Source organism: Podarcis bocagei (assembly GCF_964188305.1).
Source record: "Podarcis bocagei genome assembly, chromosome: 5".
In the NCBI taxonomy this organism is placed as follows: Eukaryota; Metazoa; Chordata; class Lepidosauria; order Squamata; family Lacertidae; genus Podarcis; species Podarcis bocagei.
This window is the reverse complement of record NC_138129.1, coordinates 95,240,772-95,257,153: the sequence shown is the minus strand read 5'-3', so window position 1 is coordinate 95,257,153 and position 16,382 is coordinate 95,240,772. Positions and strand designations below refer to the sequence as shown.

The 16,382-nt window shown below is 43.5% G+C and overlaps 1 protein-coding gene and 1 long non-coding RNA gene across 6 annotated transcripts in view; both read right to left on the bottom strand.

Moving 5' to 3' along the window:
* Positions 1-500: 500 nt before the first annotated feature.
* LOC308587139 lies at positions 501-4,021 on the bottom strand. 2 transcript variants are annotated; one of them, XR_014008209.1, is made up of 4 exons: positions 3,669-3,713; positions 3,480-3,628; positions 798-930; positions 501-660 (listed from the first exon to the last, which is right to left on the bottom strand). It is a non-coding gene; the product is annotated as an uncharacterized lncRNA (long non-coding RNA). The 2 variants fall into 2 exon arrangements; XR_014008208.1 differs by lacking the exon at positions 3,669-3,713 and adding an exon at positions 3,719-4,021 and having other exon boundaries at positions 504-660; positions 3,480-3,550.
* Positions 4,022-6,004: 1,983 nt separating this feature from the next.
* LOC308587058 (sterol O-acyltransferase 1-like) overlaps positions 6,005-16,382 on the bottom strand; it is a 99,628-nt gene continuing 89,250 nt past the window's right edge. For 3 of the 4 annotated variants that reach the window (XM_081194440.1, XM_081194438.1, XM_081194439.1), the window contains exons 13-16: positions 14,826-14,924; positions 10,248-10,383; positions 9,093-9,238; positions 6,005-8,143 (exon numbers count right to left, since the gene is read on the bottom strand). In XM_081194440.1, the coding sequence (XP_081050566.1) occupies positions 8,087-8,143; positions 9,093-9,238; positions 10,248-10,383; positions 14,826-14,924 (438 nt within the window). In that variant the 3' untranslated portion in view covers positions 6,005-8,086. The remainder of the gene's footprint in view (positions 8,144-9,092; positions 9,239-10,247; positions 10,384-14,825; positions 14,925-16,382) is intronic. The other variant, XR_014008190.1, reaches the window with a different exon arrangement.

Below are 16,382 nucleotides of genomic sequence, written 5' to 3'. Positions count from 1 at the left end.
AATTCAAGAAGGACACTGACAAACTGGAACGTGTCCAGAGGAGGGCAACCAAAATGGTCAAAGGCCTGGAAACGATGCCTTATGAGGAACGGCTAAGGGAGCTGGGCATGTTTAGCCTGGAGAAGAGGCGGTTAAGGGGTGATATGATAGCCATGTTCAAATATATAAAAGGATGTCACATAGAGGAGGGAGAAAGGTTGTTTTCTGCTGCTCCAGAGAAGCGGACACGGAGCAATGGATCCAAACTACAAGAAAGAAGATTCCACCTAAACATTAGGAAGAACTTCCTGACAGTAAGAGCTGTTCGACAGTGGAATTTGCTGCCAAGGAGTGTGGTGGAGTCTCCTACTTTGGAGGTCTTTAAGCAGAGGCTTGACAACCATATGTCAGGAGTGCTCTGATGGTGTTTCCTGCTTGGCAGGGGGTTGGACTCGATGGCCCTTGTGGTCTCTTCCAACTCTATGATTCTATGATTCTATGATTCTAAGATTTACCGTTACTATCCTTGCTGATAGAAACTAAAGAAGAAGCATCTCTCAGTTTTTTGTTCTCTTGCTTTGAAGTAGATGGCGGCACAGGAGCGAGTTGTTTGCAGACATGACGAAATGTTGATTTTGGCTGGCTTGCTCACTGACTCAGATTGTTGGCTGCTGCATATATCTGGAAGGGATATATAACCCACATGGATAGACTGTATGACCGCGATGGTTGTGATTCAATTTCAGATTCGGTAAAAGAAGGTAAGATAGCCTGGGGGAAAGGATATAAATTGCAGGAGGCACACACTGTGTTCCTACATTTCTGCTTGCGCTGCAAGCTGCTCCATCTGTGGCAGTTAACCCATTTACAAGGAAGAAGTTGGACTCCTGCAGTAGAGAGTCACTTGCCATCAAGATATACTCTGTTTCACACCACCTTTTCCCTGTAAAACTGAGTAGAAAGAGGAATAAATACTGTCTTAAGATACATGTATTTGTTTTGAAATGGTCAGTAGATTTAGGGAAACAGCAAGAGGAGGGAGCACTGAAGAATAGGGAATAGTGTGAGGACATTTGGTGGGACTGTTTTGTTTCTATTTTAGTGCTCTGTGTTTTGCTTTTAAAATACACCCGAGTAGGACCCACGGAGCCCCGTTTCCCACCCAAGACAGCACCTTTGCTTCTGCCAAGGATGCGGAAGGAGTTTTTTGGCTGCCTCTCCCCTCATCCCTGGCCAGGGCTGAGCAGAGTGGGGAGTCTGCCCCCCTGGTTCTGCACTCCCGACCTAGACAGGCTGCCTTCAGAGGTGCTCTGGATCCAGCCCTGATCCCCATTCTCCGCTCTCTCTCTCTCTTTTTAAAAGAAGATATTTATTAAGGTTTTAAACAATAAATCACCAAACACATAAAATACCATCACCAAGATAATACAAACAAAGAAAGAAAGAAAAAAGCAAAAAGATTAATACAAAATAGATAAAATACAACAAAGTCAAGTGTCAAAAAACCATATTTCCATAACCTTTCGGACTTCCTCACATCTCCCTTTCCTGCGTTCCCAATTGTAAAATTATAAGCAGCAATTTATCAACTTGTTTCAACTCTTGTTTTATAGTTTTCAAATATTGTGTCTTTAGATAATTTTTATCAAATACTTAGATATTTAATTTAGACATAATATTAATCCAAGTTTCATCTTTGTTCTTATACATCACTTATTCTCATATTTCTTTCAACTAAATTGCTGATGCCATGTTGTTTTCTATCCTGCATCTCCTTAACATTCATACAATTTACAATATTTTTGTAAATAGTCCTTGAACTTTTTCCAGTCCTCTTCCACTGTCTCTTCTCCCAGGTCTTGGATTCTGCCAGTCATTTCTGCCAATTCCATGTAGTCTATCAGTTGCGTCTGCCATTCTTCCAGAGTGGGCAAATCTTGGGTCATAGAATCATAGAATCATAGAATCATAGAGTTGGAAGAGACCACAAGGGCCATCGAGTCCAACCCCCTGCCAAGCAGGAAACACCATCAGGGTCTTCCAATGTTTTGCGATGAGTATTCTTGCTGCTGTTGTTGCATACATAAAGAAAGTTCGGTCCTTCTTTAACACCCTCTGGCCAACAATGCCCAAAAGGAAGGCCTCTGGTTTCTTAGGGAAGGTATACTTAAATACCATTTTTAACTCGTTATAGATCATTTCCCAGAAAGCCATAACCCTTGGGCATGTCCACCAAAGGTGAAAGAATGTTCCTTCAGTCTCCTTACATTTCCAACATTTATTATCTGGCAAGTGATATATTTTTGCGAGCTTGACTGGGGTCATGTACCAGCTATATATCATTTTCATAATATTTTCTTTCAAGGCATTACATGCCGTGAACCTCACACCGGTGGTCCATAACCTTTCCCAGTCAGCAAACATGATATTGTACCCAATGTCCTGTGCCCATTTTATCATAGCTGATTTAACCGTTTCATCTTGAGTGTTCCATTTTAACAGCAAGTTGTACATTTTTGAAAGTACCTTAATCTTAGGTTCTAACAGTTCTGTTTCTAGTTTCGATTTTTCCACCTGGAAACCTGTTTTTTTGTCCAGATTAAAGACCTCCCTAATCTGAGCATAATGTAACCAATCTCGCACTTTGTCCTTTAATTTCTCAAAACTCTGCAATCTCCAAGTATCACCATCTTTTTCTAATATTTCCCAATATTTCGGCCATTTGGCCTCCATATTGAGTCTTTTCCGAGCCTTAGCTTCCATTGGTGACAACCACCTTGGGGTCTTGTTTTCTAATAAGTCTTTGTATTTTATCCAGACATTAAACACTGCTTTCCTGACAATATGGTTCTTGAAAGCCTTATGGACTTTTACCTTGTCGTACCACAAATATGCATGCCATCCAAAAGCATTGTTAAACCCTTCCAAATCCAAAACATCAGTGTTCTCAAGAAGCAGCCAATCTTCCAGCCAGCAGAAAGCTGCTGATTCATAGTACAGCCTTAAGTCTGGCAGGGCAAACCCCCCTCTTTCCTTAGCGTCAGTTAATATTTTAAATTTTATTCTGGGCTTTTTGCCCTGCCAGACAAATTTAGAAATGTCTCTCTCCCACCTCCTGAAACACTCCACCTTATCCACAATCTGTAGGGTCTGAAACAAAAACAGCATTTTGGGCAATACATTCATCTTTACAGCAGCAATTCGGCCCAACAAGGAAAGCTTCAATCTTGACCAGCTTTCTAGATCCTTTTTAATTTCTGACCAGCACTTTTCATAATTGTCCTTAAATAAGTTCAAATTTTTGGCTGTCATATTTACCCCTAGGTATTCCACCTTTTTAACCACATTTAAGTCTGTCTCTTTCTGAAACCTTTCTGATTCCAAAGTTGTCAAATTTTTTCCCAAAACCTTAGTTTTTTGCTTGTTTAGTTTAAATCCCGCCACCCGACCAAACTCATGAATCAATTCTAAGACCCTTTTCGCCCATTCTCCGCTCTCACCTCCGCAGAAGGTTCGTGGCCTCGGGGCTGCCGGAGGGTCAGTCCGCCCGCTGCATGGCGACCCCGCTGTCCTGAGGGGGAAGGGCGCACGTGTGAATGGCCTCCCGGGCAGCTCCCCTTCTCCCTTCCCTCGCCCCCTTCCATGAGGACTAGAAGCCCCGCCGGGACCTCGGCCTCGCCCCCCCCCACCCGGAGCACCTCGGGGGGAGAAGCGGAGGAGAAGCGGCGGCTCCCTTTACCTCTCTCCGCGCGCTTCCCGTCCGCGTCTGTTGCCATGGGAACCGTGCGCCTCTGGCAGGCGTCCCTCGCAGCGCCTGACAGGGCAGAGGCCGCTTCCGCCCAGAACTTGCGCCAGGCGCTCCCTGCTTTCATCCCCGCTATCAGCCCGCTTCTCTCTCACACGCCCCATTTTAGAAAGGTTGTTTTGTTTTGTTTTAAGGCACCGAGTTAGACGCCTTGACAACGGCGATGGGAGCCGGGAAGGGTCCTTGCCCTAAGAAGCAACGGAGCATGCGCGCCAGGAAAGGCCGGTCCGCCGCGCTTGCGCCCAAAGAGAGAGAAGGAAGGAAGGGCAGTGACGTGTCCGCCTCCCCTGCCAGGCCAAGGACACGTGCCCAGAGGGAGGGTCCCTTGTATATTCCCTGAGTCCAAGCACAGCTGCCAACTCCTTCCTTTTCTTGCGAGGAATCCTATTCGGAATAAGGGGGTTTCCCTTGAAAAAAGGGGGAAGTGGACAGCTATGGCACGAATAGTAAAACCCAATTTAGAAAGTGCTTTGTGTCCCCTTGCCGGTCAGTAGAGCCCGTGGCTGGGAATGCAGCTGACAGCCGAGGGGCCACTTAAGGAAGGCGGAGTGGCCCCTTCCTGGATCGCAGGGGCTGCAGCCCCACGCCTTACCCTACTCGATGTCACCACCCCACACTCGCCTGCGGTCCCCTAATTTATCAGGGGGTAATGCCATAACTGCAGCATGCAGTGGGAAATCTTTCCTGACACCTGCCTACTGAGCAGTTGTGGTTGCTTTTACTAAGATCGAACAGATGCCAGTCTTGATGTCTATCAGTTGTAATTATGTGAGTCTTCCCCAAGGATATTTTTCTGGAAAAAGAGGTGGCAGAACTGGCCAGAATCGCCTTCTTCGTTCCGTTAGAATTGGCCATGGTGCCCCTTGGAGCATAGCTGCCAACGTTTCCCGTTTTTTAAGGGAAATTCCCTTATTCCGAATAGGATTCCTCGCAAGAAAGGGGAAAAGCTGACAGCTATGCCTTGGAGAGGTGCCAGAACTCAGTTCTGGGGGGTTCCAGCAGGAAAAAGGTCCGGTCTTGCCCCTTCCCGCATTTGACAAGGCAGAGAGCATGACCTGGGTTGCTTGTGGGCCCCTCCTGCCCTCCAAGCGAGATAGGGATAAAACACGGGGTATTGCTGGGTCCTCCAGGGCTCTGCCCCACCCTGTCCCCCAAACTGCAGTGTAGGGATAGCAACACTAGAAGACATGCCAGGGTTTTGCCCTGATCTCTCCACTGCTATTCACCTCACCCTTGAAACCTGCAAAAATTATCAGTGGGTTATCTTTAACCCTTTTCACCACAGCCCACCCCCAACCTCCCATTTAGGGATAATAGGTGACTGGTTTATAAAGGCCTACTCTTCATGCTAGGTTCTGCTATGAATCCAGATGGCCCCTTAGATGGGTTACATATAAAAGCATCTATCACTTCTGCCTGGAAAAGGGGAATCATAGTAGGGCAAACTCAGCCTGTTCAGTGGGCATCATGGGAGCCTACGCCTAAGGGCAAAGGTCCCTTCACTACCCCCAATATTTGAGGTGGCCACCCCCACCCCCCAGTTGATGGGCATTCAAATGGTGTGCATACACCATATCATGTGATCAGTTTTGCAGGGTGGGGCTTACCTCCCCCCCCCCATATTTTATTCAAGGCGGCACCCTGGTGGGCATAGAATGCGGAGTGTCTGGGGAGGGGAGCAGAGAAAGAGAAAACTGAAGGGAAGACTAAATGTTAATGGCTGAAGCCCTGCTGGACTGGCACACTGAACAGACACACTCCACGTCTCAATGCACACCACAGATGCGCATAGATGATCATGATGATGATGGTTTAGATTTGTAGCTGACCCTTCATCCCAAAATCCCAGGGCAGTTCACAGCAGAAAAATACAAAAAGAGAATACAAAATACACCATAAAACAAAAACATAGAATGGAGAATACAGTGGTACCTCTGGAATTAACGTACTTAAATCGTTCCAGAGGTCCATTCTTAAGCTGATACTGTTCTTAACCTGACACCACTTTAGCTAATGGGGCCTCCCACTGCTGCTGCGCCGTCGCCACGCAATTTCTGTTCTCATCCTGAAGCAAAAGTTCTTAACCCAAGGTACTATTTCTGGGTCAGCGGAGTCTGTAACCTGAAGCGTATGTAACCCGAGGTACCACTGTACGACACTTTCAACCAGTTCGTTGTCTAGGTGCAGTACATCAAGGCTGGAATGAATGCAGGCAGACAATTTTCATGGATAGCAAAATATATTTCAATTTCTGTAGTACAGTGTAGATCACATAATCCCTTGCAAGTAACAGAATAGGTCATAACAGACAGTTCGATACATTTTGGAATCGGCTAACAATTCTATATCCCTCCATCAACAACCTTCCCTGACCCACAATGTTCTCCATATTACAAAAGATGCAAGTGAGGCTTGGGAAGACCATTTCAGTGTCAGGTACAGTTTGTCCTCTTCTCACCACCATCTGTGCAAGAAAATTTTTCCATTGCTCACTCTGAGAAAGAGGAAAACTACAGCCTTGCAATCCAGCACTTTCTAGGTTAACAGGATGCCTCCTTACAATCAGTTGTGTAGATCATTCGCAAGAGATTTGCAACCATGTTGTGTCCATCCAGTTTACATTCACAGATTTAGTCCCAAAGCATGAGGTTGATTACAATTAGTATACTAATCTTCCCACACGTCCCCCTTAGAAAAAAGTACACGTATTTCCCAAAGACAACAGGATTTATTTGATAAAATTCTCAAATTATATTCTGAAGATAGAGGTTGGGGGGGGGGTTCTCTTTAAACAAGCAGCAGAAAAGGACACAATGTGATGAAAATTCTTTGGGTGGATCCCGGCCATCTTATAATGACAATTACAGTGCCATCATAGACAATTTAAAAACAAAAGCAAAAAGCTTTTTGGAATGGATGAGTCTACCATGTTAACACTGATCTAGCAATACTACAATCTGCACATATAGTTTGTAATGTTCTAGGAACAGAAATCTCTCTCACACCTCTATCTAGAACCTGCAAGTGAGTAGCCTCTAAAAACAGTGTGTTTGTTAAGGGTACTTATCAGACTCCTTCAGAGCTTACACAGGATGTTGATCCAAATTCAGATGCTCATATTTCCTTATCTTTCTCCAAAAGTGGATACTGTTTCAGTGAATTTTTAAAGTTTTGAACTAGATTAAATACTGTACTTGACGTTTGGCATCTTGAAACTACTGTTCATAATGTTCAATCCAGGTGGCACTTCCCCCAAAATCCACAAAAATTATCAATGACACACCCACCTTAGTCAAATAAACCTGGAGCACATGGCTTAGCTAAATGGCAATACACTTGGGTCATATCAAAGTACTGATTAAAATTAGCACACATCACATAAACTGTTTTCTGCAGTATAAATCAGAATTAAGTTTCTTTTTATTTTTTGCTGCAGTTAGATGACATGAGAAAAGCCGCCAGCACCTAGAATTTACTAGGGCACCAAATTTAGGACAATACAAAGGACAGCAGCTCAAGAACACAAAAAACTTGCATTTCCCCTATGTGCCTACGCTAGTATATAGCACTCACTCCTTTGCACTCTTAGAACATGTCAGAAATGCACTTTAGGGCGGCTGAGAGAAAAGCTCCAGATTATAGACTACACAGTGAACAGTCAGCAATATAGGGGTATTGTTTTTCACAATGACACAGTCCCTCCTTCTGTAGCTCTAAGCACACCACCCACCCAAGGCTGTCTCACAAAGTAAACCAGCGTTTTCAGTGGAGCAGCATGATCACTGCAAGCCAACACACTCTCTAGGTTCTTCAACACAAACTGCATTTGCCCTCCAAATCGCTACAGTAATCATCAGTGAGGAATGCAAGAAACCTAAAACTGGACATGTAGCAAAGGCCACCATTTTGCTGCTTATAAAAATTTAATCCACATAGCACTGTGGGGATCCCCCTGATCAAAACTGGGAGCCTATTGTTAAAGCTCCCCAGCCCTATGCCACAATTCCAATCCACATTGGGGCTCGACAGATGCTATTTATTTTCAAAAGAACTGATTGCATAAACAGCATCAGGTCTGCTTGGGTCCTTAGCTAGAGAGCAGGAACCCCTGAAGACACTGGTTCTGGTTAAAATGGGAATGATACAGCCCTTAGTAGCAGACACCACCCACTTTTGCCATAGCTAAAGACAGTTTCCCTTTAAAAAGTCTGCAGTCATTTTAACACGCTAGCCCAACTTGTTGTCATTGTTTTAAAGACAAGCATCTTCTGGCCTTGACGCGGAGGGATATCCCAAAGGGTGTCAGACCTTAAGATGGCAAGTCCAGGAACGCGGTTTCACATAGTCAAGAAAAGTAGGCTATAAAACACAAGAGGAACAGTAATGTTAGGCAGGAAATGCTGGGCACTTTCACTTCTGTAGAGTTATCCGTTAGCCATGTGAACAAATGCCAGTGATGAAACCAAAGTGTTTTACTTTGCTGTCTCTCAAGCCTGGGCGGCCACCCAACTTGCAACAGCCAATCTAGGCAATTAGAAGTGGGGTGGGGGTGGGGAAAGGCTTGCCTTTCCCTGTAAGACCCCCAAATTGGCTTTTCTTTGGGTCAGCTTCACCTAGACGCTTTAACTCTCTGAATGGCAGGTCTTCCAGGTCAAGCAGAACTGCTGTCTGTAATCCTGAAACTACAGTCCTACTTGGCTCCAGCTACCATGAGGCCTCGACAGTCCAAGAACCAGCCCCAGGGGGTTATGCATATGCATGTGGGCTGATCTGGCACTACATATTAAATAAGGAAAGGTAGTGGGCACTGCATATTAAATGCGGCAAAGATGTAGTGAATTCTCTCTGTTTGAACCCAGGAGATCCAAAGGTGGCAGTTGAATCAGAGAACACAGCAAGTAGAATAAAGAAACCACTGTGCTCCACTAAGGCCTCTCACTTTTCCATTACCTTCCTCTCCCTCCCTTCTTTACTGCCCCCTTCCATCCTCTAAGAACCTTTGGCTTTCACCTCTCCAGAAGGGCAGAAACTAGCTCAGAAATTTACAGTATTCATATAAAAAGAGATGGAGGAAGTTCCAAAGGTTTTTTTCTGACCCTGCTGCTTGTTATTCTTGTTAGAAAGAAACCTCTACGGTAGCTATTCTGGGCAGAATGCAACCTTCTAAAAATCTGGTTTTCGAATTTTACGTTCACATCTTAGGGCTTGAATGAAGTCCAGAATAGCAGTTCCCCTTCTGATCCCCAGTTAGCAAAGTGTCCGTATCAGCTCTGTTCCTCTTATTTCCAATGACAAGTGGTACACTCACATTTTTCAAAGGGCAGTGCTTATGGGCATTCCATTCCAGGCTGTAGAGGTAATGTATCATAGTTATACCAAGCCCAAGCGTAAGCCACAGGATCACCGTCCAAATGGGGCCTTTCCGACGGTCGCTGAGAATGAAGTTGAAAAACGCTGACGGAAGAAAATTAAAATGCACTCAAAAATCCTGTTAAGGACACCAGCAGCCTTCTTTCCTTGATCCCCAGTTAGCAAAGTGTCCGTATCAGTATGACACGTTGTACCTCTTTCCATAGAAGTAAATGGCTCTCAACGTTTTTTTGGAGTTTCAGTGGAAAAGAGACAGGGCTTTCCCTTTAAATCACACAGAAAAATCAGTGGGCCACCTACTCATATGAAAGAAAGTTGGCTATATGATAGGAGAAATACTTGTCCACCATGACAGATGGTTGATACTGCCAGTGCCAAGCAGGGGGAAAGGGCACCTCTTTTCAGGTTGCAAGCTGAAGACCTCCAAGGATCATCTCAGAAGTCTTTGAGAAAGCCGCATATTACAGTTTGGAGCATTATCAGAACTTCTTCCTCAGCCAAGCCAAGGAAGTCCTCCCTCCTACTCTGGCCATGATCAGTCTCAGAAAATGGAGATTTAACTAGGGTCAGGAGAGGCTTCTAGGTTTAGAGGGAGCAAATGGTAAGGCAGGCTGCAACACAAGCCCCTTGCATCTTAGAACATTAAGTACAGATGGCAACTAAAAGCTAATCCTCAGAATTTACAGAAACTGCTGCTGCCGGGAGGTATATTTGGTAAGGTAAACTAAAGGGACCTCTGACCGTTAGGTCCAGTCACGGACGACTCTGGGGTTGCATGCTCATCCTGCTCTATAGGCCGAGGAAGCCGGCGTACAGCTTCCGGGTCATGTGGCCAGCTTGACTAAGCCGCTTCTGGCGAACCAGAGCAGCACACAGAAACGCCGTTTACCTTCCCGCCAGAGCGGTACCTTACCTATTTATCTACTTGCAGTTTGATGTGCTTTCGAACAGCTAGGTTGGCAGGAGCAGGGACCGAGCAATGGGAGCTCACCCCGTCGCGGGGATGCGAACTGCCGACCTTCTGATCAGCAAGCCCTAGGCTGTGTGATTTAGACCACAGCGCCACCCGCATCCCGTTATATTTGGTACTTACTTCCAAAACCCATGTAGAAGAAGAACAATACTGGATAGAAGAAACCAAAGCTCATCGCCAGGATGTATTCATGCACAACAGCAGAAAGAGTGAAGACTGACAGCATAGCGACTGCTTTGAATTTCTTCCCAAATAACTGGTGGTGAGAGAGAGACACAGACAAACAAGGGGAAGGGTGACTCTCTAATAGGTGAATGTATCAGAGGAGATCCAATTTTCAAAAACAACAGTGAACAGCTTGTGATAACCACCCTTAAATTGCCCATTCACATTTATTGCACAGGGAGGGTTGTCTCCAGTGGTGGCCTTGCTCTGTCAAAAGGACTTCTACTTGCACAAGGCAGGGCAGCTCATTTTTGCTGATCCCTCCTACTCAATGGAGCCCCACAAACACTTAACGTGAGAGCTAGAACAGTGTGGGATGTGGCATAGAGCGCTGAAATTGGTGGTAGACTGGTAAAAAAAAAGCGACTTCCCAAATACTGGATATAAACCAGACTGCGTAAGTACAAGCTTCTCTCTTTCCACCTTCTGTCAGATCTCTGTATGGGTAAAGTGACTAGGTATTTCTAGCTCTAAACGAAATAGGTACCCCTTATTTAAGTACTACAAAGGACTCTAACATTGCCGAACAAAAGATGACCTCCAACAGACCTGATTCACTGAGCCCAACCTCAAATGAGGCCAAAGAAATGGAACTAGAGACTGAAAACAGTCCTACTGTCCACAACAGTCTACCAACCACAGAAATTTCTCAGGAACAAGGAATAGTTAAGGAAGAAAACCAAGAAAGGGAGGAAATCTTAATTTCCCGCACTTTAAAAAAGAATCTAAAAGACCCACCATTATGTTCCCCGCCGAAAGCAGCGACAAATGGCTGTATCTGCACAAGACAAAATCCCTCGCTGGACTCAATAACAGAACTAGAATGACTAAATACTGTCAACCAGCCATCAACTCAAAAACGGATCCTACGCTTGCTGTCCTGGAATATTGCAGGGTGGGGAAACAAAGACGGAGACCCAGACCTAATGAACTTCCTTAAAGATTTTGAATTAATACTTCTACAAGAAACATGGTCAACTAGAGATATTAAAATCAATGGATTCACCTCCTATACGAAACCCGCAGTGAAAACAAACACGAAGGGCCGGCCGAAAGCAGGGTTCTGTTGCATGATCAAAGACAACTTAGGGTTTGAAATCAAGCAGCTAGAAAAATGCTTACCACTTGCACAAGCTCTACTTTTAACCCAAAAAGACGATACTTTGCTACTTGTAAATGTCTATATCCCCCCAACCAAAAACAACAGCAGCAGTGAAAATTGGTCACAACTAACCTCTTATATAGAAAATTTGATCGATAAATACCCAAATGCCTCACTGATAATAGCAGGTGATTTTAATGCCAGAGTGGGAACCAACAATGAACAACTATGTAGCAAACTAAATTGGAATACTGATAATGATATCACACATGCCCTGAAAATAGGACGATTCTCCAGAGATAGGGTTGTAAACAAGGAAGGCTTACGCCTACTTGAATTATGTAACAACTTTAATTTGCAGATTGTGAACGGTTCAACAAAAGGCGATAGAAGCGGGGAGTTTACATACTTCTCCCCCCGAGGATGCAGTGTCATCGACTATATTCTTGTCCCTTATAATATTATAAATTCAATCATGGACCTCAAAATTGGAACGCGTACTGAAAGCGACCATCAGCCATTATTGCTGTCTATTAACTTAAAGGACGAAACCAAAATAACCAAGTACAATATCATAGAACCTTCTCAATACAAACAAATGACCCAATTAAAATGGTCCCAGGAAATGAGTGCAGCAGTGGGGCAAAAACTTACAGCCAACCTGAGAAAACAAGTATTATCCAACTTAAAGACCACTAATCCCTACAGTGATATTCCGAAAATTTATAATGAAATCTTCCAAATGTTTGTAGAGCTTAGTACTCCACCTAAAGTTTGGGTACTTAAACATAGCGCTAGCCCTTGGTTTGATGATGAATGTTTCCAGCTAAAAAGAAAGCTGCGCCAAACATTTAAAAATAATCGCGCTAAACTAGAGCCCTCTTATCTTGATGAAAAAAGACAATACCATTACATTCTGGCCGAAAAGAAACAGAAATATGCAACCCAAAAATGGCTACAATTACTCGACTCAATTCAGAGTAAAAACAACAAAGCGTTCTGGAACCTGGTGTACGGAGGATTGAAAGCCGAAAACCAACTAACTTTACCACCAATTGCAGAATCCAAATGGTCCCAATACTTCACATCTGTATTTAACAATCTACACAGTGAACTCAAAGGAAATGAGACCACTAAAAATAAAATCAATAAACTCCAGGAGTGGCCAAGGGTAGAAGAAGAGGAAATTAGAGAGATAGTTAAAAATTTCAAATCGGGGAAATCTCCTGGGCCAGATGGTCTACCAATAGAATTATTCAAGACCTATATAGATTGGTGGGCAGAACCCTTAGCTCAATTGTTTACTCTCATAGATAAATATGGGATCATACCTGAGATATGGTTAAGATCAATAATTATCCCAATCTTTAAAAATGGTGACCCAAAAGAACCAAGGAATTACAGACCGATAAGCCTATTATCAGTGATAGGGAAAATCTACGCCAAGCACCTTTTATCTAAACTTCTTACCTGGATGAAAAATCTAAATTTACCAGGGAAAGAACAAATAGGTTTCTCCAAAGGTTGCTCTACATTAGACCACTGCCTTATACTTATGCATTTGGTTGAAAAATATAGATCCCAAAGGCAATCTAAGATATATGCTGCTTTTGTAGACTTTCGTGGTGCATTCGACTCAATTGACCGCCCAAAGCTGTGGAGGAAACTCGCAGAATTAAAAATTGATCAACGCTTATTGATTCTAATACAAAATCTATACTCTTCCAATACCTGTCAAGTCAAACTTAACACCAAAGGTCACCTTTCATCAGACATCCCAAACTCGAAAGGGGTAAAACAAGGGTGTATTCTCGCTCCCTTTCTATTTAATTTATTTTTATCAGACTTGCCAGATCACCTCCAAAAAATAGAATCACATGCCCCTAAACTTAATCAGAAACCAGTTCCTCTCTTATTATACGCAGACGATGCTGTCCTACTATCATTAACGAGCTTGGGTCTGAAACGTCTTATATCTTCTCTGATCCTTTATTGCGAATGTAACAAACTCTCTATAAATTATGAGAAGACAAAAATTTTGGTCTTCTCGAATGGTTGGAAATTAGAGAAATGGAAAATAAGAGGGCAAGAAATCCAACAAGTGAAAATCTATAGGTATCTGGGAATCTTATTCCAGAGCAATTTAGGGTGGGCAAATCATCGCACAAATGCCATAAAACAGGCAAAGTGTACCTCATCAGCAGTTGCCCGTTTTTATTATCAGAAAGGTAATCAATTTATTCCTGCGGCCAATCAGATATTTCAAACAAAAGTGCAATCCCAGATATTCTATGGAATCCCGCTATGGGTCCAAGCATATAACAGTGATTTAAAAAAGATTCACTCCAGCTTTCTGAGACGTATTCTTGGACTCCCAGCTGTGATCAAATATGAAACAATGTGTGCAGAAATAGGCATACACACAATGGAATATTGGGCATGGTCCACCTCAATAAAGTACTGGTTACGCTGCCATTTTCGCTGCCCTCCATCAAGTCTGCTCGCTGATTTGCTCAAAGACTCCTATAAATCAAGATGGTATCAGTACCTCGAAAAAAAGATTGAATCTCTAGGCATCGAGCTGGAGCCCCTGTACAATTCTAATGAGCAATACATTTTCCATAACATCCTAACTAGACTAAAGGATGTCGAGAGACAAAATATTATGGCAGCTGTAAACAAAATTTGCTCCCCCATATTCTATGATTTAAATATCCTAGACAGCAGAGCCAATTACGTCACTAAATTAATAATCCCAGCCCAACGTAGGGCTTTTATGCTGGCCCGTTTGAATGTTTTTCCCTCAGCATTTGTCAGGGGAAGATATCAAAACATTCCTAGAAACAAGAGATTCTGCAGATGTTCTATGAATGTCCCGGACACTGTAGAGCATATTCTCTTTCATTGCCCATTGTACAGTATCCCACGTCAACGCGTGCTGTCCCCTCTTTTGGGTGGTCTGGAACCCCAGCAAGGTGAATGTGTGGGATTCTGCCTATCCGACGTCGACCAAAGGGTAACGGCGGGGGTAGCCGAGTTTTTGGCAGCAGTCCTCCAAGGAGCAGGTTAACAACGAAAACCACTGATTTTATATGTATATATATATATATGTATGTAGCCAACTGCTGCCTTTTATATATATTTCAAAGCTTTTATATGTTATTTCCTCTTTTATGGTTTTATTTGCACAATGCCTAATAAAGGTTTGATAAGTAAGTAAGACTAGGTATTTTACATGTTGTGTAATTCACCTTTACATTAGAACTTTAATAAAATCATTTTGTGGGGGAAATGTAAAGATCTCTGCCATTCCTTTAAAAAATGACTTTCTATTAGAAAGCAAGGGAATGTGTTAAACGATGGTTGCTTACCCAAAGGAAATCTTTGTATGCATAGTAATACAGCCAGTCATGCACAACCACATTCCAGGTTCGGAAATACCTTGCATAAGATGTAGAATTCCACCAGTCCTGCAAGAGAGGATCAGGGAAGTAAAAAGAGCAGAGACCTTAGAGTCAGTGTTTAAAACTGCAGGATCAAAGTGCCAAGTGCATTCCTGCTACTCAAGTGTTTTAGAGCATGTCAGTGTTTGTAAAAAGCAAAACAAGGTTCTGACCTCCCTTTGTTGCCTCAGCCTGGTCCTCGGACCCTTGTCGGCATAAAAGAGTCCACGAGAAAAGTATCCTTGCAGAGTGCTTTCTGCTTTTATTCTTAAAAGTCTTTCTGCAAAAGCGACTGACCAACTGTACACACATCAACACTACCAGCTTTCACTAACTAACTAACTAACTAACTAACTAACTAACTAACTAACCAACTGTCAGGGAACTGACATCGGACCGAGAGGCGAAGGGGAGGCTCTCAGATTATGCTGGCGAAGGACCCAGCAGCAGGGGGAGAAACAGCTCAGTAGAGGGGGAAGCCAATCAGCGCAACACCAGGGATAAAGGGGGGCAGACGGGGGAAGTGGAGAGAGGGCTCCAGCACTCTTCACTGGACATCAGTGAGGAGAGCCCAGGTCCTCCGCTGCCCACGCCTTCCCTGCGCAGAAGACTCCCGCGCAGTGAGAGGAGGAGGAGACTGGGTGTCAAACAACTTTTATGCTGGAAGAGGTTCAAGAAACGCCCACTGACGGATTCTGCCAGTGACTGAGGCAGCCACCATGAGAAGGGGCTGTGCAGTCAGAAAGTTTTAACAAGGCAAATTAACCGAGAAAGGCACCAGTTTACGCACGAGTAACTCATACCCATTACACCAACCAAAAAACCCAACAACAAACTAACATTTCTCACTCTCTATATACAACTCGGTGCAGGCCGCTGACTCATGCTGACCCAGCTTTTTTAAGCATTAAAGAAACAGCGGCCAATTTTTAGCCGTGACACCCCTTCTGTTTCTTAAATGCAAAAAACCCCAACAGAAAAAATACATACATACATTATATACATAAACCCAGTTTTGTCATCAATTCATTATGACATGTTGCTGGTAAAGGCTTGGTAAATAAATCAGCAATATTATGTTGTGATTTACAATACTTCAGTTTGATTAACACATTCTGTACACAATCTCTAACATTTCCATGACGGATAACAATATGTTTTGATGTGGATTTCATTATTTCTGAGCCTGCTAATGCAATGCACGATTGGCTATCTTCATACACTTGGATAGGCAAATCTACTTTACAATCTAGATCTTTTAGTATCTGTATAAACCACATGATTTCATTGCATGCTAGCGACAGGCTCCCATATTCTGCCTCACAGGATGAGGTCGCAACAAATCCTTGTTTCTTTGACCTCCATCCAATTATGGAATTGGCAAACATAATAACCATTCCACTTGTAGATTTTCTAATAGTTACACAGCTTCCCCAGTCCACATCAACAGATACTTCTAGTTTTTCGTCTTGTGTACTAGATATC